Here is a 22,949-nt window from a genome sequence, read left to right on the forward strand (position 1 = left end):
AAGAGATAGGGGGAACTCCTCTCTCTTTTATCAGAGGTGGGTTGAGATCACATCGGATCAGTGGGTCCTGGAGGTGATACGAGAAGGATATGCACTGGAATTTTGCCGTATTCCTCGGGATGCGTTCATGGTGTCTCCTTGCCACTCCCCGCAGAAGAAGCAAGCAGTGGAATTTGCTCTTCTAAGGCTCCTCCGGCTGGGGGCTGTGGTTCCAGTTCCTATGTCTCAAAGTATGGGACGATATTCCACTTATTTTGTGGTGCCCTTTCATCCTATCCTGGATCTCAAAAGTGTCAACCGTCATTTGAGGGCGACTCATTTTTGCATGGAAACCTTATACTCAGTGATAATGGCCATGCAATTGCCTATGGCTCTTCAGCTTCCCTTGATGCTCAGATCAGTCTCTCCCCAGTGCCAAGGCCGATGATGATGAACGATGTCTTCGACCTGGAGTTGCTAGGCAAATGTCTGTCTCTGGCACCTCTATCAACCTTGGCCCCAACGGAACTGACAGCCCCGCCAATGTCGAAGGCTCAATGGCCATTAGTGAGGATCTGAGGTCCTTCGATAGCAATGCTCTTAATGTCGAAGGTTTGGACTTGCATGATCTGAAGAGTCGCTCCATCTTCTTGAGTCAGGCCCAATGTCTTTTTGAGGTCACCTAGATGCATCTGCTGCAACTCCTGATGTCATGCAAAGCCCCTAGGCAGAGGACACATCTATCATGGAGATCCATGATAGATATGGACCTTATACCCTTGGGGCATCGCATTCTGTAGAGGACATGGCATCACAAAATAAAAGGGATGTTAAATCGAAATTAATGGCGGTGGCCATTGATGGCCAGCAGGTACCGACTGCATCACCGCCCCAATGACAATGAAAAGAAACTTACCCAAAATGCCAAAAAACCTAAGACAATAAGGGGAAGACACCGAATTGACCCTCGATGAACACGAGGTTAGAAAAGTGAAAAATTGCAAACTTTAGAAAAGAAGAGAGGCTACTTTTAACTGCAAAAACTCGCAGCGGGACAAGGCTCCACGGAAAAGAAGAGACCGAAGGGACCCCATGTGGATGCGAGGTATAATGCATGCTTGAGCATGCTCAGAGAGGCTCAAAGTTCTAGAAGCTTTGACATAAGTTTTCCGAGCTGGGCTCCATCGGATGATATCACTCGTGTGAGGACCTCCATGCTGCTTGGCCTTGAAGAAGCCAATTATATCTATCTTATCATTCACTGCTATATACTCCCCCATCTTACTTCTTAGATTTCTGGCATTGGCATACAGTGTGTGTTTTGTTTGTATTAACAACCTGCTTATCAGTTGAAAGGGATAATTTGGAATCTTTTAGCTCAGGTGATTCTTTACTTATAGGCACATGGACTACTTTTGCTCTTATTGGAACCTCTCTGTTGGGATACCCTAACTTTCCTGTTTCATTAGTATCCTTCAAAGATACCCCCCTCCGAACCATGTGCTGCTGAGCGACTATCGGTTTTCCCCCTTGTTTTAGTTTAAAAACTGGAACAGATCACGTGATGCCGTGAGGGCAGCAGGATGTGAGATGCTGTTCTCTCGGGCTTTTCATTCCACCACCCGCTGTAATCTCTATTTTCCCCGCTCAAAAATATTTGCTTAAGTGTGGGATTAATTTCTGGCTAACAGGCCGATGCAGTAAAGTGCGCTCAGGCTGAGTGCACTGTTAGCCCCCGTTTGGCCGCGCGTTTTTGACGCACTATTTTTACCCCTTATACAGTAAAGGGTAATAGCGCGTGGAAAACGCGTGGCCAACTCCCCTGAAACTAATAGCGCCCGCAACATGCAAATGCATGTTGATGGGCCTATTAGTCATTCCTGCGTGATCCAGAAAGTAAAATGTGCATATCATAGCGATATTAAGTCGGAGGCCCCAAAAATTAAAAAAAAAAAATTAAAAATCGGCTCGCGGGTTGGAAGACAGATGCTCAATTTTGCCGGCGTCCGTTTTCCGAACCCATGGCTGTCAGGGGGTTTGAGAACCGACGCCGGTAAAATTGAGCGTTGGCTGTCAAACCTGCTGACAGCCGCCACTTCTGTCAAAAAGGAGGCGCTATGGACGCGCTAGTGTCCCTAGCGCCTCCTTTTACCATGGGCCCTAATTTGCATACAGGTCGATACTGAATCACGTGCCCAGGACACTGGCTTGTGCGCACGTGAGGAGAGCGGGCGCTCACCGGCTCTCCCATGACTTTTACTGTATCAGCCCGTAAGTTGGGATCCTTATTTACATCGGACAATATTGTTGCACATGGTATGAAAGGACAAAGAGAAAGTAAAACCGGGATTCCCCCAAGATGGCCAACGACAGCCAGGACGCAGCTTGGGATGCCACGCAACTGATGGCGGCCAGCAAACTCGTCTATTGTGGTCACGGCCCTAGAGTCTGAATTTAAAAAGTTTGCAGACAAACTGGATGATGTGTCCGCTTCATTATCTGAAATTGAACGCCGTATGGCAGATTATGAACAGCGAATCTCTGATGTGCAAGATGGCCTGCATGACACAAAAACTGAGGTCATTGCTTTACAGGGGGCCCTGGCTCGATAGGAGGGGCGGCTTGAAGATCTGGAGAATCTGTCTCGCCGCAATAACTTGCTGCTTGTGGGCATCCCAGTGTCAGTGGAGGATTGTAAGCTGGCTACTTTTTTAGAATCCTGGCTTTTTTGCAAGCTGAACCTGGAGAGTAAGTATGGTGATTTGCGTATGGCGTGAGCACAATGCCTGGGACCTAAACAGAACTCTGAGTGTATGCGGGTGGTTATCATTCACATCTTAAATTTTGCTCAGAAAGTGGAAATTCAACAAGCATTTCATGCCAGGAAACATTTAACCTTTGAAGAGAAAAGGATTCTTGTGTTCAAGACTACTCCTCGAAAGAGTCTGCGCAGTTCAGAGAATTTGCGCCTATCTGCACTAAGTTGTTTCAGCTTGGGATTCGACCAGTGTTGCTTTATTCAGCTAGACTTAGAATTGCTTATAAGGGCGACACCAAATGGCTTAACTCTGTGCAAGAAGCAGATTCCTTATTGCCCAAGAATCAAAGCCCAACCCTACTTGACTGATTTTGGTTGCTACCATGTTGCTTGCCTTGGGTGCTTAATTCATCAGATTTTGACTGCTTGATTTCCACTGGAAAAAGTTTGTGAGCTCCAGTTTAATTGGTGGGACTTTCACCCTTTCTGATTGTCAACCTTTGCTGGGTGGTTGCAACAATTTGAGTTTTATATTGTTCAGGAATATTGTCAGTATATTTTGGTAATATTGACTACTCTTCCTGCTTATATTTTCCAATAATTGATTTTATGCGAGCTAGAGGGGATAAGCGATTTTCTTTTTGCTGGGGTGCCTTTGTATAAATGTGGGTGGTGGGACGACATGTCCTTGGCATTTTATGTGACCTCTATTTTGGATGTGGGTTGTTGTTAAAAAGGAAAGGGGTAGGGTTGGGGGATTTGGATCTCATTGGCTATGTGGTCTTTTTCTTCTTAATACAAATGTTAGCTAATTTTGAATGGGATTTCCTGTCTCTAGCTTCTGGCAGTATGGGTGGAAGGGGAGCTCATGCTGGGAGGGCTCCCTCTCATTATTTTCAAGTGGCTGTGGTTCTTGTATTCTCAATCAATACAGAATACATGACATCTAGGAGAACAAGAATAATATCTGGAGTCAACTCTATAATTAAAAGATCCAAAATTTTGGCAGCTTTGAATAGGCAGAAAGCAGATATAGCATTCCTCCAAGAAACACACCTCAATGACATAGAACATCACAAATTAAAACGATGGTAGGTAGGAGAAGTTAAGTTCGCCTCTGTGACTACCAAATCTGCTGGAGTGGCTATTTTGATTGGGAAAAACCTGCTGCTTATAATCCACAGGGATATAATAGACCCCTCTGGATGTTTTGTGATACTGTTTGCTAAATTACATCACAAACCATTAATACTATGTAATTTATTTGCCCTCAGTATTTACAATCATAATTTATTTGAAACTTTATACTCCCTTCTTTGTCCCTATTTGGCAGACAATTTGGTGTTAGGCAGGGATTTCAATTGGGTTCGGGACCATGTGATAGACAAATCCAATCCATCCTGGGTTGATAAATCTCATTTTCATAAGGGTATTGGATACCCGGAGAAGGGTTTGCAGTTAGTGGATATGTGGCATCTTCTTCATCCGTTAGAAAGGGATTTCACACATCTATCTCAAGCACATACCTCCCTCATTCTAGGATTATTTCCTAGTTTCCCACCATTAATTTACTAAAGTTTAAGCGTAATATTTCCAATAAAAGTATCTGACCATGCCTCAATTGGGATTGATTTGTTAGGAGGGCCTGGGGAACAGAGGTGTAGAACTTGGAGATTTCCCTATTTTTTGGCTAAAGATCCCAGTTTCCAAGAATTCCTTCAGGTAAAATGGCAGGAGTTTTCCCCTTGAATGTGGGGCATTTGGATGACCCCATCTTATGTTGGCAAGTGGCAAAGGCAGTATTGAGAGGAGAGATTATCTCCCTTGTGGTCAAAAGGCAGAGGGACATTGATAAACAATTGTTAGCTTTGAAAAAGCAATTGCAGAAAGCCAAGCATAGGTTATTGAATACCAACACAAAGGGAAGATTATCTCACATTGCGATCTCGTTTAAATACTCTGATTCATCAATGGACTAAGAAGAGTGTGGCATATTATAAATAGAAATGATACCAATACAGTAATAAAACTGACAAATAATTAGCTAATTTATTTAGGGCGGAGGGAGCTCCCATTTCATTCATTTGCTTAAAGCACCTACAGGGACATTTTGTTAGTGATAACAAATCTATTGCAAATGTCCTGATGGATTATTATCGAAATCTCTATTCCTCATGCCATGGTGATCTGGAACAGGGAAAAGACTTTTTGGAGAAGCTCCAATTTCCTAAGCTTTCAGAGGTGCAATTGGTGTGGTTAAATCATCCAATTATGGAAGAAGAAATCCGAGAACAAATTTGTCAAGTTAAAAGCCTTTGAAGGCCCCTGGGCCTGATGGCCTTAGTGGGGACTTTTATACAATTCTGAGTGATCTGCTCCCCAAACTACTTAGGAATGTTTTTCAAGCTCTTTTGGAGAAGGGGTCTTAGCCCAAAGGAGAGAATCTGGCCCAGATTGTAGTGCTTCCCAAAAAATGTAAAGATCCTACCTCACCAGCCTCTTATAGGCCCACATCTCTCCTGCATTTTGATCAAAAATTGCTTGCTAAGATTTGGGGGGGTAGGTTGGCTATTTTCTTACCTAAACTAATTAGCTCTGGGCAGGTGGGATTTGTGTGGGGTAGATAACCCCTCACTAGTGTCCATTTGGTGATGACTGCAATGACACTTTGCCTGAAGGATATTTTAAGTACTTTGCAATTCTTTTATACCTATCCCCAAATCTTTTTCATGACTTTGTCCTGGAGTTTCTTTCTTTTTTTTTTTTTTTTTTTTACTACTCCTTGGTGCTCATCTTTGGGTCTTTGCTTTGGAATGTGGGGGTTGAGCACTTCTGGGGGGATGGAGATGGTAAAGAGAATGGGGCTCTTTTTTGGCTACTCTCCTCCTATCTGCCCTATGGATTCTAGTCCTCCATTTCCAGCCCCCCCCCCCCCCAACCGATGAATCTTCCAGTGGTCCATGTGCCTCCCCAGTAGTCCTAGGGCCCCTAAATCTCATCCCTCGAGCTTGACCATTCTCCCATTTGGCCTCCTCAATTTTGCTGGGAAATTGCACAAGAATCAAAGCCAAGTGGATGCCCCATCTCTGGGTAAGCAGCTCCAGCACTCTCTGCTCTGCTTCCTTCAGAGGCTGGGGAGGGGGGAGTCAGAAACGATCCATACTGCTACTGGCTTTGCTCCAGTTTTGCTGGCAAGCCGGAACTAATATTTTTTTTCAACTTTTTTTTATTTATAACTTTTCTGAAATAACCCAGAACAAAAACAAAGAACAGGAAAAATAAACAATCAATAAATTCCTTATGTATACATATGTCATAGGAAATTAAAGAATACTGTAGTCCACAACCTGGGAGATAAGTCAACAAACATGCAAAGAAAAAAAAAAAGATACTTTTATAACTGAAGAAAAGACAATCAATGCTGCAACAACTAGCCTATATCAAGTTGCGAGATAGGAGAAATTACACTGCAGATAGAGAGGGAACTACAGGATGGGAAGACACACCTGCCCCCCTCCCCCCCTAAGCATTTGTCTTTCATTAATAAACTGTGTCAATTGCGAAGGTTAATAAAAAAACATATTTCACAGCAGCTAATTTCACTACACATTTCAGGGGAAATTCAACCAAAAAACACCACCAATCTATTGAACTCCAGGTCTTAAAAGAAGAAACTGCTTTCTTCTAGTCTGAGTAACCTTGGCTACATGGAATTTTTTTAATTTACAGAACAAAACAATTCTCTTCTGAAAATACAATTTCAATAAATAATCTCTATCTGAATCTGAGAGAAAACTAACAATACAAGTTGAAGATATCTCTTCTTTACTTGATCTTTCATGAGAGGCTTCTAAGAAAACTAAAAAGTCATGGGATAGGAGGCAATGTCCTTTCGTGGATTACAAACTGGTTAAAAGATAGGAAACAGAGAGTAGGATTAAATGGTCAATTTTCTCAGTGGAAAAGGGTAAACAGTGGAGTGCCTCAGGGATCTGTACTTGTACCGGTGCTTTTCAATCAACCTAATAAATGAAGGTTGACCGACATGCCGCAAATGCACAGTAGAGAGCAGCTCTACCGCGCATGTGCGGGCGAGCACGTCGGTCAGAGAGGAGCGTCAGCTCTTAAAAAACATGGCGGCGAGGCGAAGTATTGGCGGCGGCGGCACGTTGGTCAGAGAGGAGCAGCGCCAGGAGGAAATGGAGCCGTGTGAGGGCTGTGGTGAGGTGCGCACACGAGAGAGAGAGACCCGCGGCTCTGACGGACGGCGAGAGAGCACGTCGGTCTGCGGCGCCGGGAGGAAATGGAGCCGTGTGAGGTCTTCGGTGACGCGCGCGTGCACAAGAGAGAGAGAGACCCGCGGCTCTGATGGACGTGCATGCAAGGGGAGTGCAAAGGGACAGAGGGTGGAGGGGGAAGAGGATAGTAAGAAGAAAGGGGAGGGCCAGAGGAGGAGAAGTGGGAGAATAAGGAAGAGAAGGGTGCTGGACAGGTGAGCAGTGAGGGAAAGTGGAGTGTAATGGAAGAATGAGGGGAGAGGGGGGCTGCAGGGGCAGACCAGCGGGTGATAGAATGGGAAGGGGCTGCAGGAGAGGACCTGTGGAAGAAAGGAGGAACACTGGGAGAATGAGAGATGAGGAGAAGGGAAGGTGGGAGGGGGTTGGGGAGATGGGGCAGTAAGAGGGGAGGGGAGCTGGAGGAGGGAGCATTGGGTGCAAAGGGAGAGAGGATGGAGGGGGAAGAGGATAGTAAGAGGAAAGGGGAGGGGCAGAGGAGGAGGAGTGGGAGAATAAGGAAGAGTGAGGAGCAGTGAGGGAAAGGGGAGTGTAATGGAAGAATGAGGGGAGAGGGGGGCTGCAGGAGCAGACCAGCGGGTGATAGAATGGGAAGGGGCTGCAGGAGAGGACCTGTGGAAGAAAGGAGGAACACTGGGAGGTGAGGAGGAGCAGTGGGAAAGTGAGAGGGGGAGACGGGACAGCAGAAGAGGAGAGGGGAGCTGGAGGAGGGAGCATTGGGTGCAAGGGGAGGGCAAAGGGAGAGAGGGTGGAGGGGGAAGAGTACACATCCTGACACCTCCACACACAACACTTGGCTGGCATTTGGAGCAAACATCTCGCCCGTTTTAACGGGCTTAACGGCTTGTATATATATAAATGATCTGGAAAGGAATACAACGAGTGAGGTTATCAAATTTGCAGATGATACAAAATTATTCAGAGTAGTTAAATCACAGGCAGACTGTGATACATTACAGGAGGACCTTGCAAGACTTGTAGATTGGGCATCCAAATGGCAGATGAAATTTAATGTGGATAAGTGCAAGGTAATGCATATAGGGAAAAATAACCCATGCTATAGTTACACGATGTTAGGTTCCATATTAGGAGCTACCACCCAGGAAAAAGATCTAGGCATCATAGTCTCTTCACCTCGGAACAACTACAAATCCTACTCGTCTACGCCCCTCCGGGCCTCCTTGAGACAGACCCCTCCCCCTTAGTAGAGGAAATCACAACCCTCATCAAACTGGACGCTCCAGCAATTATCCTAGGAGATTTTAATCTGCATGTGGACAATCCTACCCCATCATCCAGCTGTGAATCCTTTCTCTCTGCCCTCTCAGCCCTGGGTTTCAAACAACTAGTTACCAAACCCACACACAAAGCAGGCCACACGCTGGATCTTATCTTTATTAACCCAGGCATCAAACATTCTTCACGCCTCAAAAGCAAGAAGGTCCCTTGGTCTGATCACTCACTTATCTCAACCGCATTCTCATTGAACAAACCCTCCACCTCCAAAGGGCCCTCACCATCTTTCCCATACAGAAGATCCTGCTCTACAGAAGACCTCAGCTCCCACCTAGCCTCTCAACTTCCATCCATTGATCTCTCAAACCCGAACACAGCTCTCCGCTCTTGGAAAGCCATCACAGATTCCATAGCCGACAAGCTATGTCCGCTAGCAACCAAAAATCACTCCCAAACGCCTCCAAAAGACAACCATGGTTCACGGAAGAACTAAGAAAGCTAAAACAAAATCTAAGACAGAAAGAGAGCGACTGGCGCAAATCCCCAAGCACCAATACACGATCCATCTACAAAGCCACCCTCCATCAATACAAGTCAACTACCTCTAAATCCAAAAGGGACTACTATGCATCCAAGATTCACCACTTAATCTTCGACGCAAAAGCCCTCTTCGCCTATGTCTCCAATCTCACCCAAATCATCCCACAGGAGATTCCCAACGACCTAGCACAACCCAAAGCTGAAGAACTTGCTCTTCATTTTCACAACAAAGTCAACAGCCTTCTAACTCATCTGCCTTCTAATCCCACCGACCCTGCTCTTACCAGTCTCTTCAACAATCATCCCTCAACAACTATGGTCTGGAAACACTTGAACCCATCTCTATCTTAGAGATACAAACTCTTATAAGAAGAATGAAACCTTCCTCCCATCCTTTGGATACTATCCCCACCAAACTGCTCCTGGCCATCCCTGATTCCATCGCTAAAACCTTGTCGGACATCATAAACTGCTCACTCTCCCAAGGACTATATCCTGACGACCTCAAATTGGCCTCCATCAAACCTCTACTCAAGAAACCCAACTTGGATCCTAAAGACCCCAACAACTTCCGTCCTATCGCCAATCTCCCATTCATAGCCAAGATTCTAGAAAAAGTTGTCAATACTCAACTCTCCGAATACATAGAAGAAAACAAAATCCTATTCCAATCACAATACGGATTTCGCAAGTCACTGAACACAGAATCCCTCCTCATCTCCATGTCTGACTTCATATTAATGGGCCTTGACAAAGGCCAATCCTTCCTCTTAATTCTACTGGACCTATCAGCCGCCTTTGATACGGTCAATCATTCCATTCTCACTTCCATTCTGGCTTCTATAGGTATCTCAGGCACAGCTCTCTCATGGTTTAAATCTTTTCTCTCCAACAGAGGCTTCAAGGTTAAGATACAGAACAAAGAATCTTCACGAATGGACGCATCCATAGGTGTCCCCCAGGGCTCCTCACTGTCACCTACACTCTTTAACATTTATCTTTTACCTATCTGCCAACTCCTCTCCAACCTTAACCTCAAACATTTCCTCTACGCCGACGACATCCAGATCGTGATACCCATTAAAGAATCTTACACAAAAACATTGGTTCACTGGGAAAACTGTCTCTTCGAAATTAAACATCTCCTGGCTAACCTAAACCTAGTTTTAAACTCCTCTAAAACAGAACTGCTCCTCATCTCCCCAGATAATAATGCCATCTCTAATCCTCCAACTATCCCAACTACTACACAGGTGAGAGATCTAGGAGTATTAATTGATAACCGGATGAACCTTAAAGCTTACATCAACAGAACCACCAAGGACTGTTTCCACAAACTCCAAGTTCTGAAAAGAATTAGACCACTCTTCCACACTCAGGACTTCAGAACCATTCTACAAGCTATCATTTTTTCTAAGATCGATTACTGTAACTCTATCCTTCTGGGCCTACCTTCCTCCTATACTAGACCCCTCCAGATGTTACAAAACGCTGCGGCAAGATTACTGACAAACTCCAGGAGGAGGGACCATATATCTCCAATCCTAAAAGATCTCCACTGGTTGCCTGTTCACTTTAGAATCCTCTACAAATCTCTTTCCATAATATACAAAACCATCCATCAACACACCCCACTCGACTTACAAGTCCCATTCCAAATTTATAACTCCTCCAGACCAACAAGAGACACACTCAGAGGATCTCTTCAAGTGCCCCCAGCCAAAACTACCAAACACATTACCTTGAGAGATCGGGCCTTTTCAACAGCCGGCCCCCTTCTATGGAACTCCATCCCACCGGACCTTAGACAGGAGCCCAGCCTCCCAACCTTCAGGAAGAGACTTAAGACCTGGCTGTTTAAAAAAGCTTTCCCGGACACCGATTAATTCTATTCAGCCAGATTCTACCACTTCCACATGTAAAAATGTTATTACTAATGTAAATACCTATACCTAATGTTATTCTCTTTCTTTTCTTCTCTCCTCCCAGTTCTATTACCCTGTTATTTGTAACTGCTTCCTTCTACACAAATAGGTTATTGAATTGTTTACTGTACACCCCTGTTATATGTAAACCGGCATGATGTGTTTGCAACATGAATGCCGGTATATAAAAATTTTAAATAAATAAAAATAAATAGTCGATAATACTTTAAAATAGTCAGCTCAGTGTGCTGCAGCAGTCAAAAAAGCAAATAGAATGTTAGAAATTATTAGGAAGGGAATGGTTAATTAAATAGAAAATGTCATAATGCCTCTGTATCACTCCATGGTGAGACCGCACGTTGAATACTGTGTACAATTCTGGTTGCCGTATCTCCAAAAATATACAGTTGTGATGGAGAAGGTACAGAGAAGAGCAACCAAAATGATAAAGGGGATGGAATAGCTCCCCTGTGAGGAAAGGCTGAAAAGGTTAGGGCTTTTCAGCTTGGAGAAGAGACGGCTGATAGAGGTCTTTAAGATCATGAGAGGTTATTTACACTTGTGAATCGGTTATTTACACTTTCGGATAATAGACTGGGGGGCATTCCATGAAGTTAGCAAGTAGCACATTTAAGACTAATCGGAGAAAATTATTTTCACTCAGTGCACAATTAAGCTCTGGAATTTGTTGCCAGAGGATATAGTTAGTGCAGTTAGCGTAGCTGGGTTCAAAAAAGGTTTGGATAAGTTCTTGGAGGAGAAGTCCATTAACTGCTATTCTTCAAGTTTACACGGGGTAATTTTCAAAGGAGTTACGCATGTAAATGTGACATACTATCGTAGCAATTTTCAAAAGCTATTTACTCGAGTAAAGTGCACTTACTTGAGTAAATCCTATGGACAATTCAATGTCATATATTGTAGCAATTTTGAAAAGCCCACTTACTTGAGTAAAGTGTATTTACTCGAGCAAAAACCAGTTTTGCTCGAGTAAATGCTTTTGAAAATCTGGCCCTTAGGGAATAGCCACTGCTATTAATTGCATCAGTAGCATGGGATCTTCTTGGTGTTTGGGTAATTGCCAGGTTCTTGTGGCCTGGTTTTGGCCTCTGTTGGAAACAGGATGCTGGGCTTGATGGACCCTTGGTCTGACCCAGCATGGCAATTTCTTATGTTCTTAACAAAACCAGGAGCCCTTTTTGGTTATTAGTTTTGACGCTGAAAAAATGTTTGATAGGGTGGAATGGGATAACTTATTTGCAGTTATGACAAAAATTGGTTTGGAGGGCTCATTTCGGGATGCTGTACGCCTGCTCTATTCTAATCTGTGGATCTATGTGGATGCCAACCAATCCAAATCTGGTAGATTTTATATAGAAAGAGGAACCAGGCAGGGATGCCTCTTGTCTCCATTATTGTTTTTAGAACCATTTTTACATACCATTCAGAAGACTGCTTCTATACGCGGTGTCCAGCTAGGTGGATATCACTTCAAATATGCAGCTTTTGCAGACGATATCTTAGTATTTCTCACATCTCTGTTAACCGCATAGAAATTTTTTGATATGCGGTTTATAACTTTTTAAATAAATAAAACTCCGGTATCCGCCCTTGCTGCTTTATTAGATCTCTTCTCTTAATTTGGTGGGTTCTCATTTCTTAAATTGAATATGGATAAATCCAAAGCTTTAGGTTATCCCTCTTCATTGTCAACAAGATGGGGAAGCAATTTGCCATTAAAATGGACAGACAGGCTTTTTAAAATATCTGGGCTTATTTTTGTCCACTAATCCTGCTGACCGTTACAGTCTCAATGTAGACCGTTTGTTGGTCCATAGTAAAGAGAAATTCCATTTATGGAAGGGGTTGCCTCATTCCTTGGTGGGGCGGATAAACCTATACAAGATGATGATATTCCTTAGATGGCTCTATGTCTTACAAAATCTACCATTGTGATTATTAAAAATCCCTCTGGATTTATCTTGGCAGGGGAAAAAGCCACGTATTTCCCTGATTTGTATAAAGCAGGATTGGGGACAAAGTGAGCTGGCATTACCAGACAATTTTGTTAGTTTATTACGCATTTTATGTGACTGGATGTATAACAAATCTGATTCTATCAATACAGAGGGATAAACCTCAAGTGGCGCCTTTAAATTTAAGGTATGTTTTATATACCCTGGCTAGGACATTACCTAAAAGGATGGCCAACTGTATTTTGATCTCTCCCATTAGATGGGCTTGGAAATATTTGCTAAAAATATATTTTTCTTAATGTACACAACTATTACCTATCCAGGGCAACTCAGATTTTATTTCGGGCAGACAATCTAAAGATTTTGGGAAATGGAGTAAATGTGGGATTATCCAATTACAGCACGTGCTGACTGAAAAGGGGAGGTTGCTTTCTTTTGCATCACCTCAGGACACTTATGGGCTAACAGATTTGAGTTATTTTTCATATCTTCAACTGAAACATTATGTTGCCTCCTTGTCCAGTCAGGGCTTACATTTTACTCTTTTGGATGCTTTCGAAGATCACTTTTGCCCAGAATTTGAAAAATGTTCTGGGCCATGATTGCGGAAACAGCTGCGAAAATGCTCTCCTGCTTCAAATTTCACCTCTGTAGCTACTCGGTGGACCCGGGAAGGAGGACTACAGGTCTCGGAAGCTATAATTGCTTTCAGTTTTTATCACCTCAAGGATCTTTCTAGGAATACCTCACTATGTGAACTTCACCAGAAATTTTTACGAGCCTATATTTCTCAATGTCAGACTGGCATCACATCGACCTCACTTTGTTTACGTTGTCATCAGGTCTCGGGCACATTAACCCATATTTTTTGGTCTTGCTCAGTTTCTCAACGATTTTGGTCTCAAATTATGACTTACCGCTCCAGGCTCCTGCATTATCCACTCCCGTTGTGTCCAGAAGCTATTTTTTTTTTTATCGTCTCTCTTCATTACGTCTTAAGTCTAAAGGAGAAGCTTTATTCTTTCATAAAGCGTGCTTATTGGGCAAAAAAATGACATTCTGTTGACATGGAAGGACACTGCAGATCTCTCATTTTGGTGTTGGCATAACTTGCTGCAGGATCTTCTGTTGATGGACTATATAAGGTGTCCCAGCAATCTTTTAAGAGCCATCAGAATTTTCTGGGGATATGGACTGGTTATCTCCACTCACTTTCTCCAGGAGCAAGAAGTCTAGTGCTCAACAATGTTGCTTGACCTCCCCAGTGTATTTGGGGAACATTTGTGTTAAGACATCTTTACTCCTATAGAAGATGGGGATGGGTGGTGGGTATTTTTGTTGCTCACTCTTTTGTTCTTTGTTGACTATCATTACTTGTAGATTATGAGGTATGTAAGGAAACAACATACTACATTGTCGTGTTGTATTTGTTTATTATATCATATTATAATAAAAACAGATTAACCATAGTTTAAAAGCCACTTTTTTTTTTTTAAGGTTAGCGCCAGCAGCCTGGTTCCTCCCTGCCTGTTGTTTCAGAAAACACTCCCCCTTCCCCAAAAGGATGACCAATTCCTTACAAAACAATCTCTTTTTCCTGCACCATCATCTCATCCACGCATTAAGGGACTCTGGCGCTCTGCCTATGTTATAACTACAGTCCCCAGCTGCTATCTCCCCATCGAGTGACTTACCGTCACCTTTCTCCATCTTTGGGGATAGAATGTCACCATTATGCACACACAGAGACTTGGACTTGGCAATGGATGCCTTAGGTCTGCACACACGCCTAAGAACGCACATAATATACACAGGCGGGAGTCACTCTTGGATGATGCCACTGACCTCTAGTTATTTAAACCCACTCTGCGCTACACTCTTTGCCTCAGCAACAGGTCTCCTAAGTGATCAGCTCTTCAGTACGTGTTGCTTCTCCCTGCATTGTGTTCCTGCTTTCTGCTGTGGTTTTGTGTTCTGGTCTGGCATCCCTGCCCTGTCCTGAACCACTCTGTTGTGCTTATCCCTATCCTTGTTTTGGCCTGTCTCTCTTGGCTTGACTTCCTGGTTTGACTTTGGCTTGTTCTGGGATCCTCCTGGTTCTGACCCTTGCTTTGGACCTGAGCTATGCTGTCTTCTGCTTGCTCTGACCTCTGGCCTATCTACTGGATCTCACTGTCTGCTGCCTGCCCCGACTGTCACCTGGACCTGAACTCTCTCTATTATCTCAGGGACCATCCTAAGACCCGCCAGTCGTCAGAACCCAAAAGCTCAACCTGTGGGGAAGACAGTTGGTATAGGTGAATCTCCAGCTAGTCTCACTCAGAGTGCATCCTCCACCTGTTGGTGTGGGCTGTACGAGCTAGCTCGTCCGGCTGTGCCAATCACTTCACAGCCCAAGGATCCACTCTCCTAACAGTCTGCCTCTGGTGACCTGTGCGCGGAATAGGAAGCTTTTCAGAGAATGCTATCCTGGAGGGTCTGGACTTCAGCTTTTTACCTAAAAGCCTAAATTTTGTTTTCAGAACCTCCCTCCCACATGTACCATGACAGCCAGCTCCTCCCCAGCACTGTCTAAAATCCTATCTATTCAAAATTGTTACAATAGCAGCAAATTATAAGGAACTACAGGAGAGAGTGGACTTGCCAAGTGAGGCACACAGGGAATCAAACTGCCTGCACTGGTGCACACCCCACAGGTACTTTTCACCCACATACATACCAATAGTTAATTGCCCAGGGTAAAAGTCCCCTCAGAGATTTGCACCTCCTTTTTCTGCAGGGATTTTCCCTTGGAAATTACATTGAAAAAGACTAGAAAAATTTGAACTATGAATCTTTTTTCCCCTCCCTGAACCTGAATGTGCCTTCAAGAATGCCTCCAGGCAATGAGACTTGCCATACTGGGTCAGACTGAGGGTCCATCAAACCCAGCATCCTGTTTCCAGCAGTGGCCAATCCAGGTCACAAGTTCCTGGCAGGATCCCAAAGAGTAAATAGGTTCCATGCTGCTAACGCCCAGGGATAAGTAGTGGCTTTTCCCAAGTCTAGCTAGTTGACAGTTTACCTTGATGGCTGGCAGCAACAAGCAAGGATTGGCGAGAACAGTTCAGAGTGGTACCCAGTGCACACAGGGATCCTGTAGGGACGTTATTTAACATCTGTGTTTTCCTGATTTCTCAATTATTGGCAGGGATATTTTCATTTCATTTATTAAAATTTATTAATCGTTTAACGCAAATTGGTCCAAGCAATTTACAAGTGTTTCATTCAGAAAGTAAAAACATACAATACAAATAAACTACAAACATAGGCTGGATGCTGATGATGCACAATTCTATTTGCTAGTTGGGCTGAAACCTCAGAAATGCTATCCATCTGCTTTTCAAGGATGAGATGGTGGCTAATTCATCATAAATTCCCTGTACGTACCTGGATCAGTCCAGACAGTGGATTATGTCCCCCTTCCAGCAGATGGAGTCAGAGCAAAGAACTGAAAGGACGGCCCCTTATAGGTTGGAGCACCCTTTGTGTCCCTTCAGTATTTTTCTCTGACTCCAGCGGATGGCAGGGGACACCTATGGCTCCCCCCAGCATTTCTTACTACCTTTTATTTTTCTTACCTTGGTATGGATCAACTTTAAAAAAAAAAAAAAAAAAAAAAAAGAAGATTTAAAATTTCAAGTCTAACTTTGTCACTTCTCTCAGTCATTTTTTTGTGAGGAGTTTGGGAATGCTAATTGACCCCGAGTTATCATTTCTTCATCAGATTAAGGCTGTAATTAAGTTGGGCTTTTATAAGCTTAGACTGTACATTGCCTGAAGCCATTATTGCAAGCGTGTGATTTCTGGTCAGTAGTTCAGGCCTTGATTTTGCCAGCAGTTGACTACTGCAGTTCTGTCTATATGGGCTTACTGAAAGCCCTACAGTGCTTGAGAACTTGGCACCATGTTGGATTTCTGGCCATAGCACAACAGAACGTATCACGCCACTGCTACGTTAGTACATAAGCTATTGGCTCTGGACTAGACAGCTTATTTATTTATTTAAAATCTTTTCTATACCATCGTTAAGTAGTATACCATCACAACGGTTTACAGTGAGGCACATATATACATCCCTTCCATCATACTAGGAGACTTCAACCTCCATGTCGATGCCACCCCCCTTACCCCTTCTTGTGAGGCATTCCTTACTGCACTCCAAGCTCTAGGCCTTAGACAAATTGTTGCCTCCCCCACCCACCAAGCTGGTCACTCCCTTGACCTCATATTCATCAACCACTGCTTCCTACCATCCCACCCCCCCACCTGCTCCCCTGTACCTTGGTCCGACCACTTCCTCATAAAAGCCCTCCTCCCTCTTAACTTCCCCACTACACCCACTCCCTCAAACAACACCACCTTCATCTTCAGGAAACCCTGCTCCGGAGATGAACTGGCTCTTGCCATTTCCAACACCTCCACCAGCATTGACTGTTCTAGTCCAGAGACTGCCATCAAATCCTGGCTCAGCATGACTCTTGAAATTGCTGACAAACTATGCCCCATCTCAGACGTAACATTACTCAACCCACAAAAAATCATCAACCCTGGTACACGACTGAACTAAGATCCCTAAAAAATACCCTCAGGCAGCGAGAGAGAAGCTGGCGTAAAGCCCCCTCACCTCAACTCGCCTCAAGTTTCAAAACTACCCTTCACCAATATAGAATAACCACCCTCAAAACAAAAAGAGACTACTTTTCAGCTAAGATCCACCAATACATGTACAACCCGAAAGCCCTTTTCAATTATGTTGCCAACCTCACCAAATCCTCTCAGCCCACTATCCCTGAGAATGATGCCTCCACTAAGAGCGAAGAAATCGCCCAGTATTTCCTCACAAAAATCACCAACATCCTCTGCAGATTTCAACACCCTTCTCCATCTACCTCCCCTTCCCCCTCGCTCCAACCTTCCCCCACCCTCCAAACCCTTGACCTGACTTCCGCTAAAGAAGTGGAATCTATTCTCAGAAAACTCAAACCAGCTTCCCACCCTTCAGACACCATTCCCACAAAATCCCTCCTCTCCATCCCGAATACTATATCCAAAACCCATCGCAGACATCATAAACTCCTCCCTCTCTTCAGGCTCTGTCCCAGATGCTCTCAAACAAGCTATTGTCAAGCCCCTCCTAAAAAAACCAACACTAGACCCTAAAGACCCTGCTAACTTCCGCCCTATCTCTAACCTGCCCTTCCTATCCAAAATTATGGAAAAGATTGTAAACATCCAACTTACAGAATATCTAGAAAGCAACAACATTCTGCATCCAGCCCAATACGGCTTCCGTAAATACCTCAATACAGAAACCCTCCTGCTCTCCCTCACGGACCACTTACTCATAGGCATGGACCGAGGCAACTGTTACCTCCTCGCCCTACTCGACATCTCAGCTGCCTTTGATACCATCAACCACAACCTCCTCATCAACCGGCTATCTGAAATAGGCATCTCAGGCCTAGCCCTACTATGGTTTAAATCCTATTTATCTAACAGAAAGTTCTCCGTCAAGATAGGAAACGCCAACTCCACACTCTACCCCTTGTCTCAAGGTGTCCCACAAGGCTCCTCCCTCTCCTCCACCCTTTTCAACATTTATCTCACACCTCTATGTCAGCTCCTCACAGACCTCGGCCTCAAATTCTACCTCTATGCAGATGACGTTCAAATCATCATTCCCATTCACAACTCTCTCTCAGATGCCCTTGCCTTCTGGAACACATGTCTTGCCAACATAAATGACTTCCTCACCAACATCCACCTCGCTCTAAACTCCTCCAAAACAGAGCTGCTCCTTATCTCTCCTCACCTCCCTCCCAAACCACCGATCTCCAACGATCCAGCTTTCAACGTCATAACACCCCAACCCACAGTAAGAGACCTTGGGGTTATCATAGATAAACAACTCAATCTCAAAAAACAGATCAACTCCATCCTCAAAGAAGGTTTCTTCAAGCTTCACATCCTGAAGAAACTCAGACCCCTCCTCCACTATCATGACTTCCGCACCGTCGTCCAAGCCACCCTTTCCTCAAAGCTGGACTACTGTAATGCTCTCTTCCTCGGCCTACCCTCCTCCACCACCAAGCCCTTACAAATGCTCCAGAATGCCATCGCCAGGGTCATCACCAACTCAAGGAAAGCTGATCACATTACCCCTATACTCAAAGAACTCCACTGGCTCCCCATCGCATCCCGAATTCTCTTCAAAATTCTAACCATAGTGCACAAGTCCATCCACTCGCACAATTCCAATTGGTTGGATGAACCCTTTCGTCCTATACGCACTGAACGACCCACTCGCACTGTCAACAAAGGCACCCTCTCCATTCCCCCTTTGAAAAAAGCCCACCTCTCCTCTACTAGGGACCGTGCACTATCCATTGCAGGCCCTAAACAATGGAACGCCCTCCCTACCACTCTCAGGCTAGAGCCATGTTACGCCAAGTTCAGAAAAAAACTTAAAACATGGCTCTTCCGACAAGCCTACCCTGATTAAGTACACTGACTTCCGCAAGTATCTTGCCTACGCCTTGTATATTCCTGTAAATAGTCCGTTGCAGTTTTATTTATTGCTTTAATTCCTCCACCTCCTGCTCTTTGTATACTCCTCCTTGTTCGCCCTCCCTGTTCATTGTAATTTCTGCCTTTTAAGTTACATTGTAAACCGGTATGATGTATGCATACTAATACCGGTATATAAAAGTTTTTAAATAAATAAAATAAATCTTTGAAAGATGTATAAGTTAATATTTGTGCGAAACTCTAAGAAAAAGAGACAAACTGGCACGTGGACTCTTTATTGTGTGCCGTACGTAGTTTTTCTTTCCTTTGGTCCTTTTTTAAAGTTAAACTGCTGAAGTTGAATTTCAGCATGAACTGTGCCACTTCTACCCAGCCAAGTCCACCAGATGCTCGCTGACTTCCCACAGCTTTTTGGCGACACCATCATCGCGAGCATGAGGCCTGACCTCCTGCGCCCTGCAGTCAGAGAAGTAACGCCCGCTGTACAGCTCAATCCCCTCCTGCACGGCACAGTGAATCAAGGTCTGTGCCCCATCCGTACAGTTTCGGAAGAAGAGGCCTGCGATGCAGTACAACAGTAGCTTCCTCCAGGGACTGAGATTACGGAACAGTTCGGTGTTCACAAATCCTGCAGAGAGAGGAGGAGCAGGGTGAGACCCTCAGAGGCCACAAAGGGGCTATGACATAGGACTCCAACTGCCACCTGAGCTCACATGAATAAAGAAACAACCCAAGCTTCCTAATCTGAACTGCAGGTTAGTAAATGTCTGTAATGCAGCACAGGACAGGCATAGAGGTTCCTTAGCAATAGGAGAGAGAAAATCTAGTAGGTGTATAGACCTGCAGTGGATCAGGAAAGCAGCCCAGTCACAGAACCTGCTGCTGGTGAAAGGGATGCTCAGTGTCTGATGAGTAAAGAGTCCTAATAAATAAGGAAAGGCCTACCATTTAAAGCTTTTCATACTATAAAGAAATTCAATATAGTAACAATAAAACAGGAAGAAAGTTGGTCTCTGGGTTTGAGGAAAATATCTGATGAACTTAAAGCAGGGATGACGCACTCCAGTCCTCGAATGCCACAAACAGGCCAAGTTTTCAGAATATCCACGAGATTTGCATACAATGGAGGCAGTGCATGCAAATCTTTCTTATGCATATTCATTGTAATCCTGAAAACCTGGCCTGTTTGTGGCACTTGAGGACTTGAGTTCACCATCCCTGACTTAAAGACTAACAAGAACAGAGGTGAACTCCCACTGGCTTTTCTCACCTCGCCCCAACCTTCAGCTCCCTCTGCAACCACATAAAAAAACAAACCAGTACTCAGCTACTGTGGTGTATCTTCAACAGCCTCAGAGTCTCCCTACCTGGGTGCACAGCATAGCAGGTGACGTTGGTGCCTTCCAGCTTGCTAGCAAGTTCCCGGGCATGTAGTACATTTGCCAGTTTGCTGTTACAGTAGTCCTGTATCCATCCTCCTGGCAGTGAGTTCAGGTTCTCAAAGTTAATCCTGCCATTACAGTAAGCGCTGGAGGCAACAATGACAATGCGGCTCGGAGCACAGTGTTTCAGCCGCTCCAGAAGCAGCTGTGTTAGCAGGAAGTGGCCCAGGTGATTAACCCCAAATATCAGGTTATAGCCATCGACAGTCTTGTCACCTTCACAGACACCTGAGTAGAAAGAGGAAGAGGCAGTTATAGCCAATGATAGCTTGGTGCTGATGGCTGGCAGTGACCTGTGTCGCCTGGAATGGCTCTAGACCTGATGAATGTACAGCAGCTGAGTAAAAACAGCCAGGAATGGCCAAGCCTGGACAACACATTCTACATGCCCCAGAACTTGGGGGAATGATGGCAGTGGATGATTTGCCCCTAAGCTTAGGCTGTGCTTTGGGGGACTCTCCATAGCTCAGGCTTGGTGGAAGCTTTTTCCAGCTGCAGTTACTCATTACAGATGTGTCACATCACTATTAAACAGTGCTCAGGCTTTACTCCTACCTGCGTTATTGATCAGAATATCAAGCCTAGGCTCAGAGTCCATGAACAATGCTGCAAATGCTCTGATGGAGGCCAGACTAGCCAGGTCCAACTTCATGAACAGCACCTCCCTATTCCCAGATTCCTGTGGAACAGAAAAGCACTTTACTATTGCCCTTTATTCACTGGTGTGCTGCTACTTGCTGAGACATTCTTGCTATAAAGGGCTCCTGGGGAGGAAGATCCTCCTCCAGCAGATCAATGCCCTGACTTGAACATTGAAAGGACACTACTATAGCCCTGCAGTGTCAGCACTGGAAAGATAAGCAGCTCCAAGGACTGTCTTGTAGGGAGGGGAGACAGACTCACCTTGCGGATGTCATAGACGGCTGTTTCGGCTCTCTCTTTGTTGCGACAGGCGAGGATAACTCGTGCACCACGTTGAGCAAGATCCAACGCTGTCATCTTTCCAATTCCAGTGTTCGCGCCTGTAGAAATAACATTTCACAAGCTAAATCCCACGGAGGCCATGAAACTGCAGGAGTGCATCCATCCATCCCCAGGAAAGAAGAGAGGGTGAAAGTACAGGGGTCCCAGGGGCACAAGACATCCAGGACATTGATCCATCTTTTCCTCCTCCTCTGTGCTTGGTGCCCAGCAACGCATGAATTCAGGGTATTGAAGGCAAAGAAAACATCTGAAAAACTTCATGGTAAGAGCATCAACAACCCCCGATTCTGCTCCCAGCACCCCGCTAGTGACCTTCCTTGCAGTTTCTAAAGTTATTGCAAACTATGCTACAGCCCTAAAAACCAGGCTGTGGCTGGAACCTCCCTAGCCCTGCAGGGCAACTCATAATCTGGCCCCAGCACACCTGTGATCACCACAGTTTTCCCCTTCAGGCTCCTCTCACTCTTGCATTTGGGTCCTTTGATGAAATTAAAATAGATGAGAATATAAACTGCCAAACCAATGGCTGCCCCCAGCAGTAACCCTGGCATGCTGAATCTGCTCCCAGCCTGAGCTACGATTGCCGCACAGGGCCAAACTTATGCTTCCAGGCCTGCGGCCATGTCCTCAAAGCGCAGCCAACACTGCCACCGTCTGACCAAAGTGCGGAACTGCACCCACAAGGGAGGCTATAGAGCAGTGTGCCAAGGAAAAATCACCACTGCTTGCGGCAGCGGCTCAGACCCAGACTGCACCTGAGCTTTACTCTCAGCACCTCACAACAAGGCTTACCAGCGGTGGCTCTTAATTAAATGAGGTATGTAATCATGCATATCTCTTCTTAGCTACAGCATGAGCCCTGGAGTGTGGTAATGGGCAACATACAGGGCATGGATAACTAGGCCCCCACTTTCTTCAGTACAGACAGTACACACTGCACCTCCTCATCTTTCCCCTTCTGAGCTTCCTCCTTTGAGTCCTTCCAGCCTCTCTTATCTCCAGGCTGAGTGAGATGGTGAGACTTATGTACTGAGCACTGGATGTGACTCAGTCTGAGTTCTGGAAGCACCAGCAGCAGACCTCTGCCAGGCACATACTGCATGTTATCATACTAACTTCTTTGCCTTGCACTTGCAGATAGAGAGAATTGGGCCACTGTGACAAGATCACGTGTCTGTGGCTGCCCTTTGTCTTAATTTTTGGAAGGGAGACTAGTGGGGCTTTCAGTGCTTCCCAGCTCTTCT

General features: G+C 44.9%; 1 protein-coding gene across 1 annotated transcript; it reads right to left on the reverse strand.

Annotated features, from left to right (window-relative positions):
- Window positions 1-19,366: 19,366 nt before the first annotated feature.
- DHRS13 (dehydrogenase/reductase 13) lies at window positions 19,367-22,397 on the reverse strand. Its single transcript, XM_029612084.1, has 5 exons — window positions 22,130-22,397; window positions 21,625-21,743; window positions 21,277-21,400; window positions 20,647-20,949; window positions 19,367-19,907 (listed from the first exon to the last, which is right to left on the reverse strand). The coding sequence occupies exons 1-5, from the start codon at window positions 22,254-22,256 to the stop codon at window positions 19,645-19,647; spliced, it is 936 nt and encodes a 311-aa protein (XP_029467944.1). The 5' UTR covers window positions 22,257-22,397; the 3' UTR covers window positions 19,367-19,644.
- Between the last annotated feature and the right edge of the window lie 552 nt (window positions 22,398-22,949).

The sequence above is a fragment of the Rhinatrema bivittatum genome, chromosome 8, assembly GCF_901001135.1.
Source record: "Rhinatrema bivittatum chromosome 8, aRhiBiv1.1, whole genome shotgun sequence".
Lineage (NCBI taxonomy): Eukaryota > Metazoa > Chordata > Amphibia > Gymnophiona > Rhinatrematidae > Rhinatrema > Rhinatrema bivittatum.

Bases quoted from the DNA above. Each gene is read 5' to 3' on its own strand.
- DHRS13 (XM_029612084.1), bottom strand. From the start codon at position 22,256: ATGCCAGGGTTACTGCTGGGGGCAGCCATTGGTTTGGCAGTTTATATT. The intron at 21,401-21,624 runs GTGAGTCTGTCT...TCTGTTCCACAG, and splicing joins CCGTCTATGACATCCGCAAG to GAATCTGGGAATAGGGAGGT. The intron at 19,908-20,646 runs GTAGGGAGACTC...CTCTCTCTGCAG, and splicing joins CTGCTATGCTGTGCACCCAG to GATTTGTGAACACCGAACTG.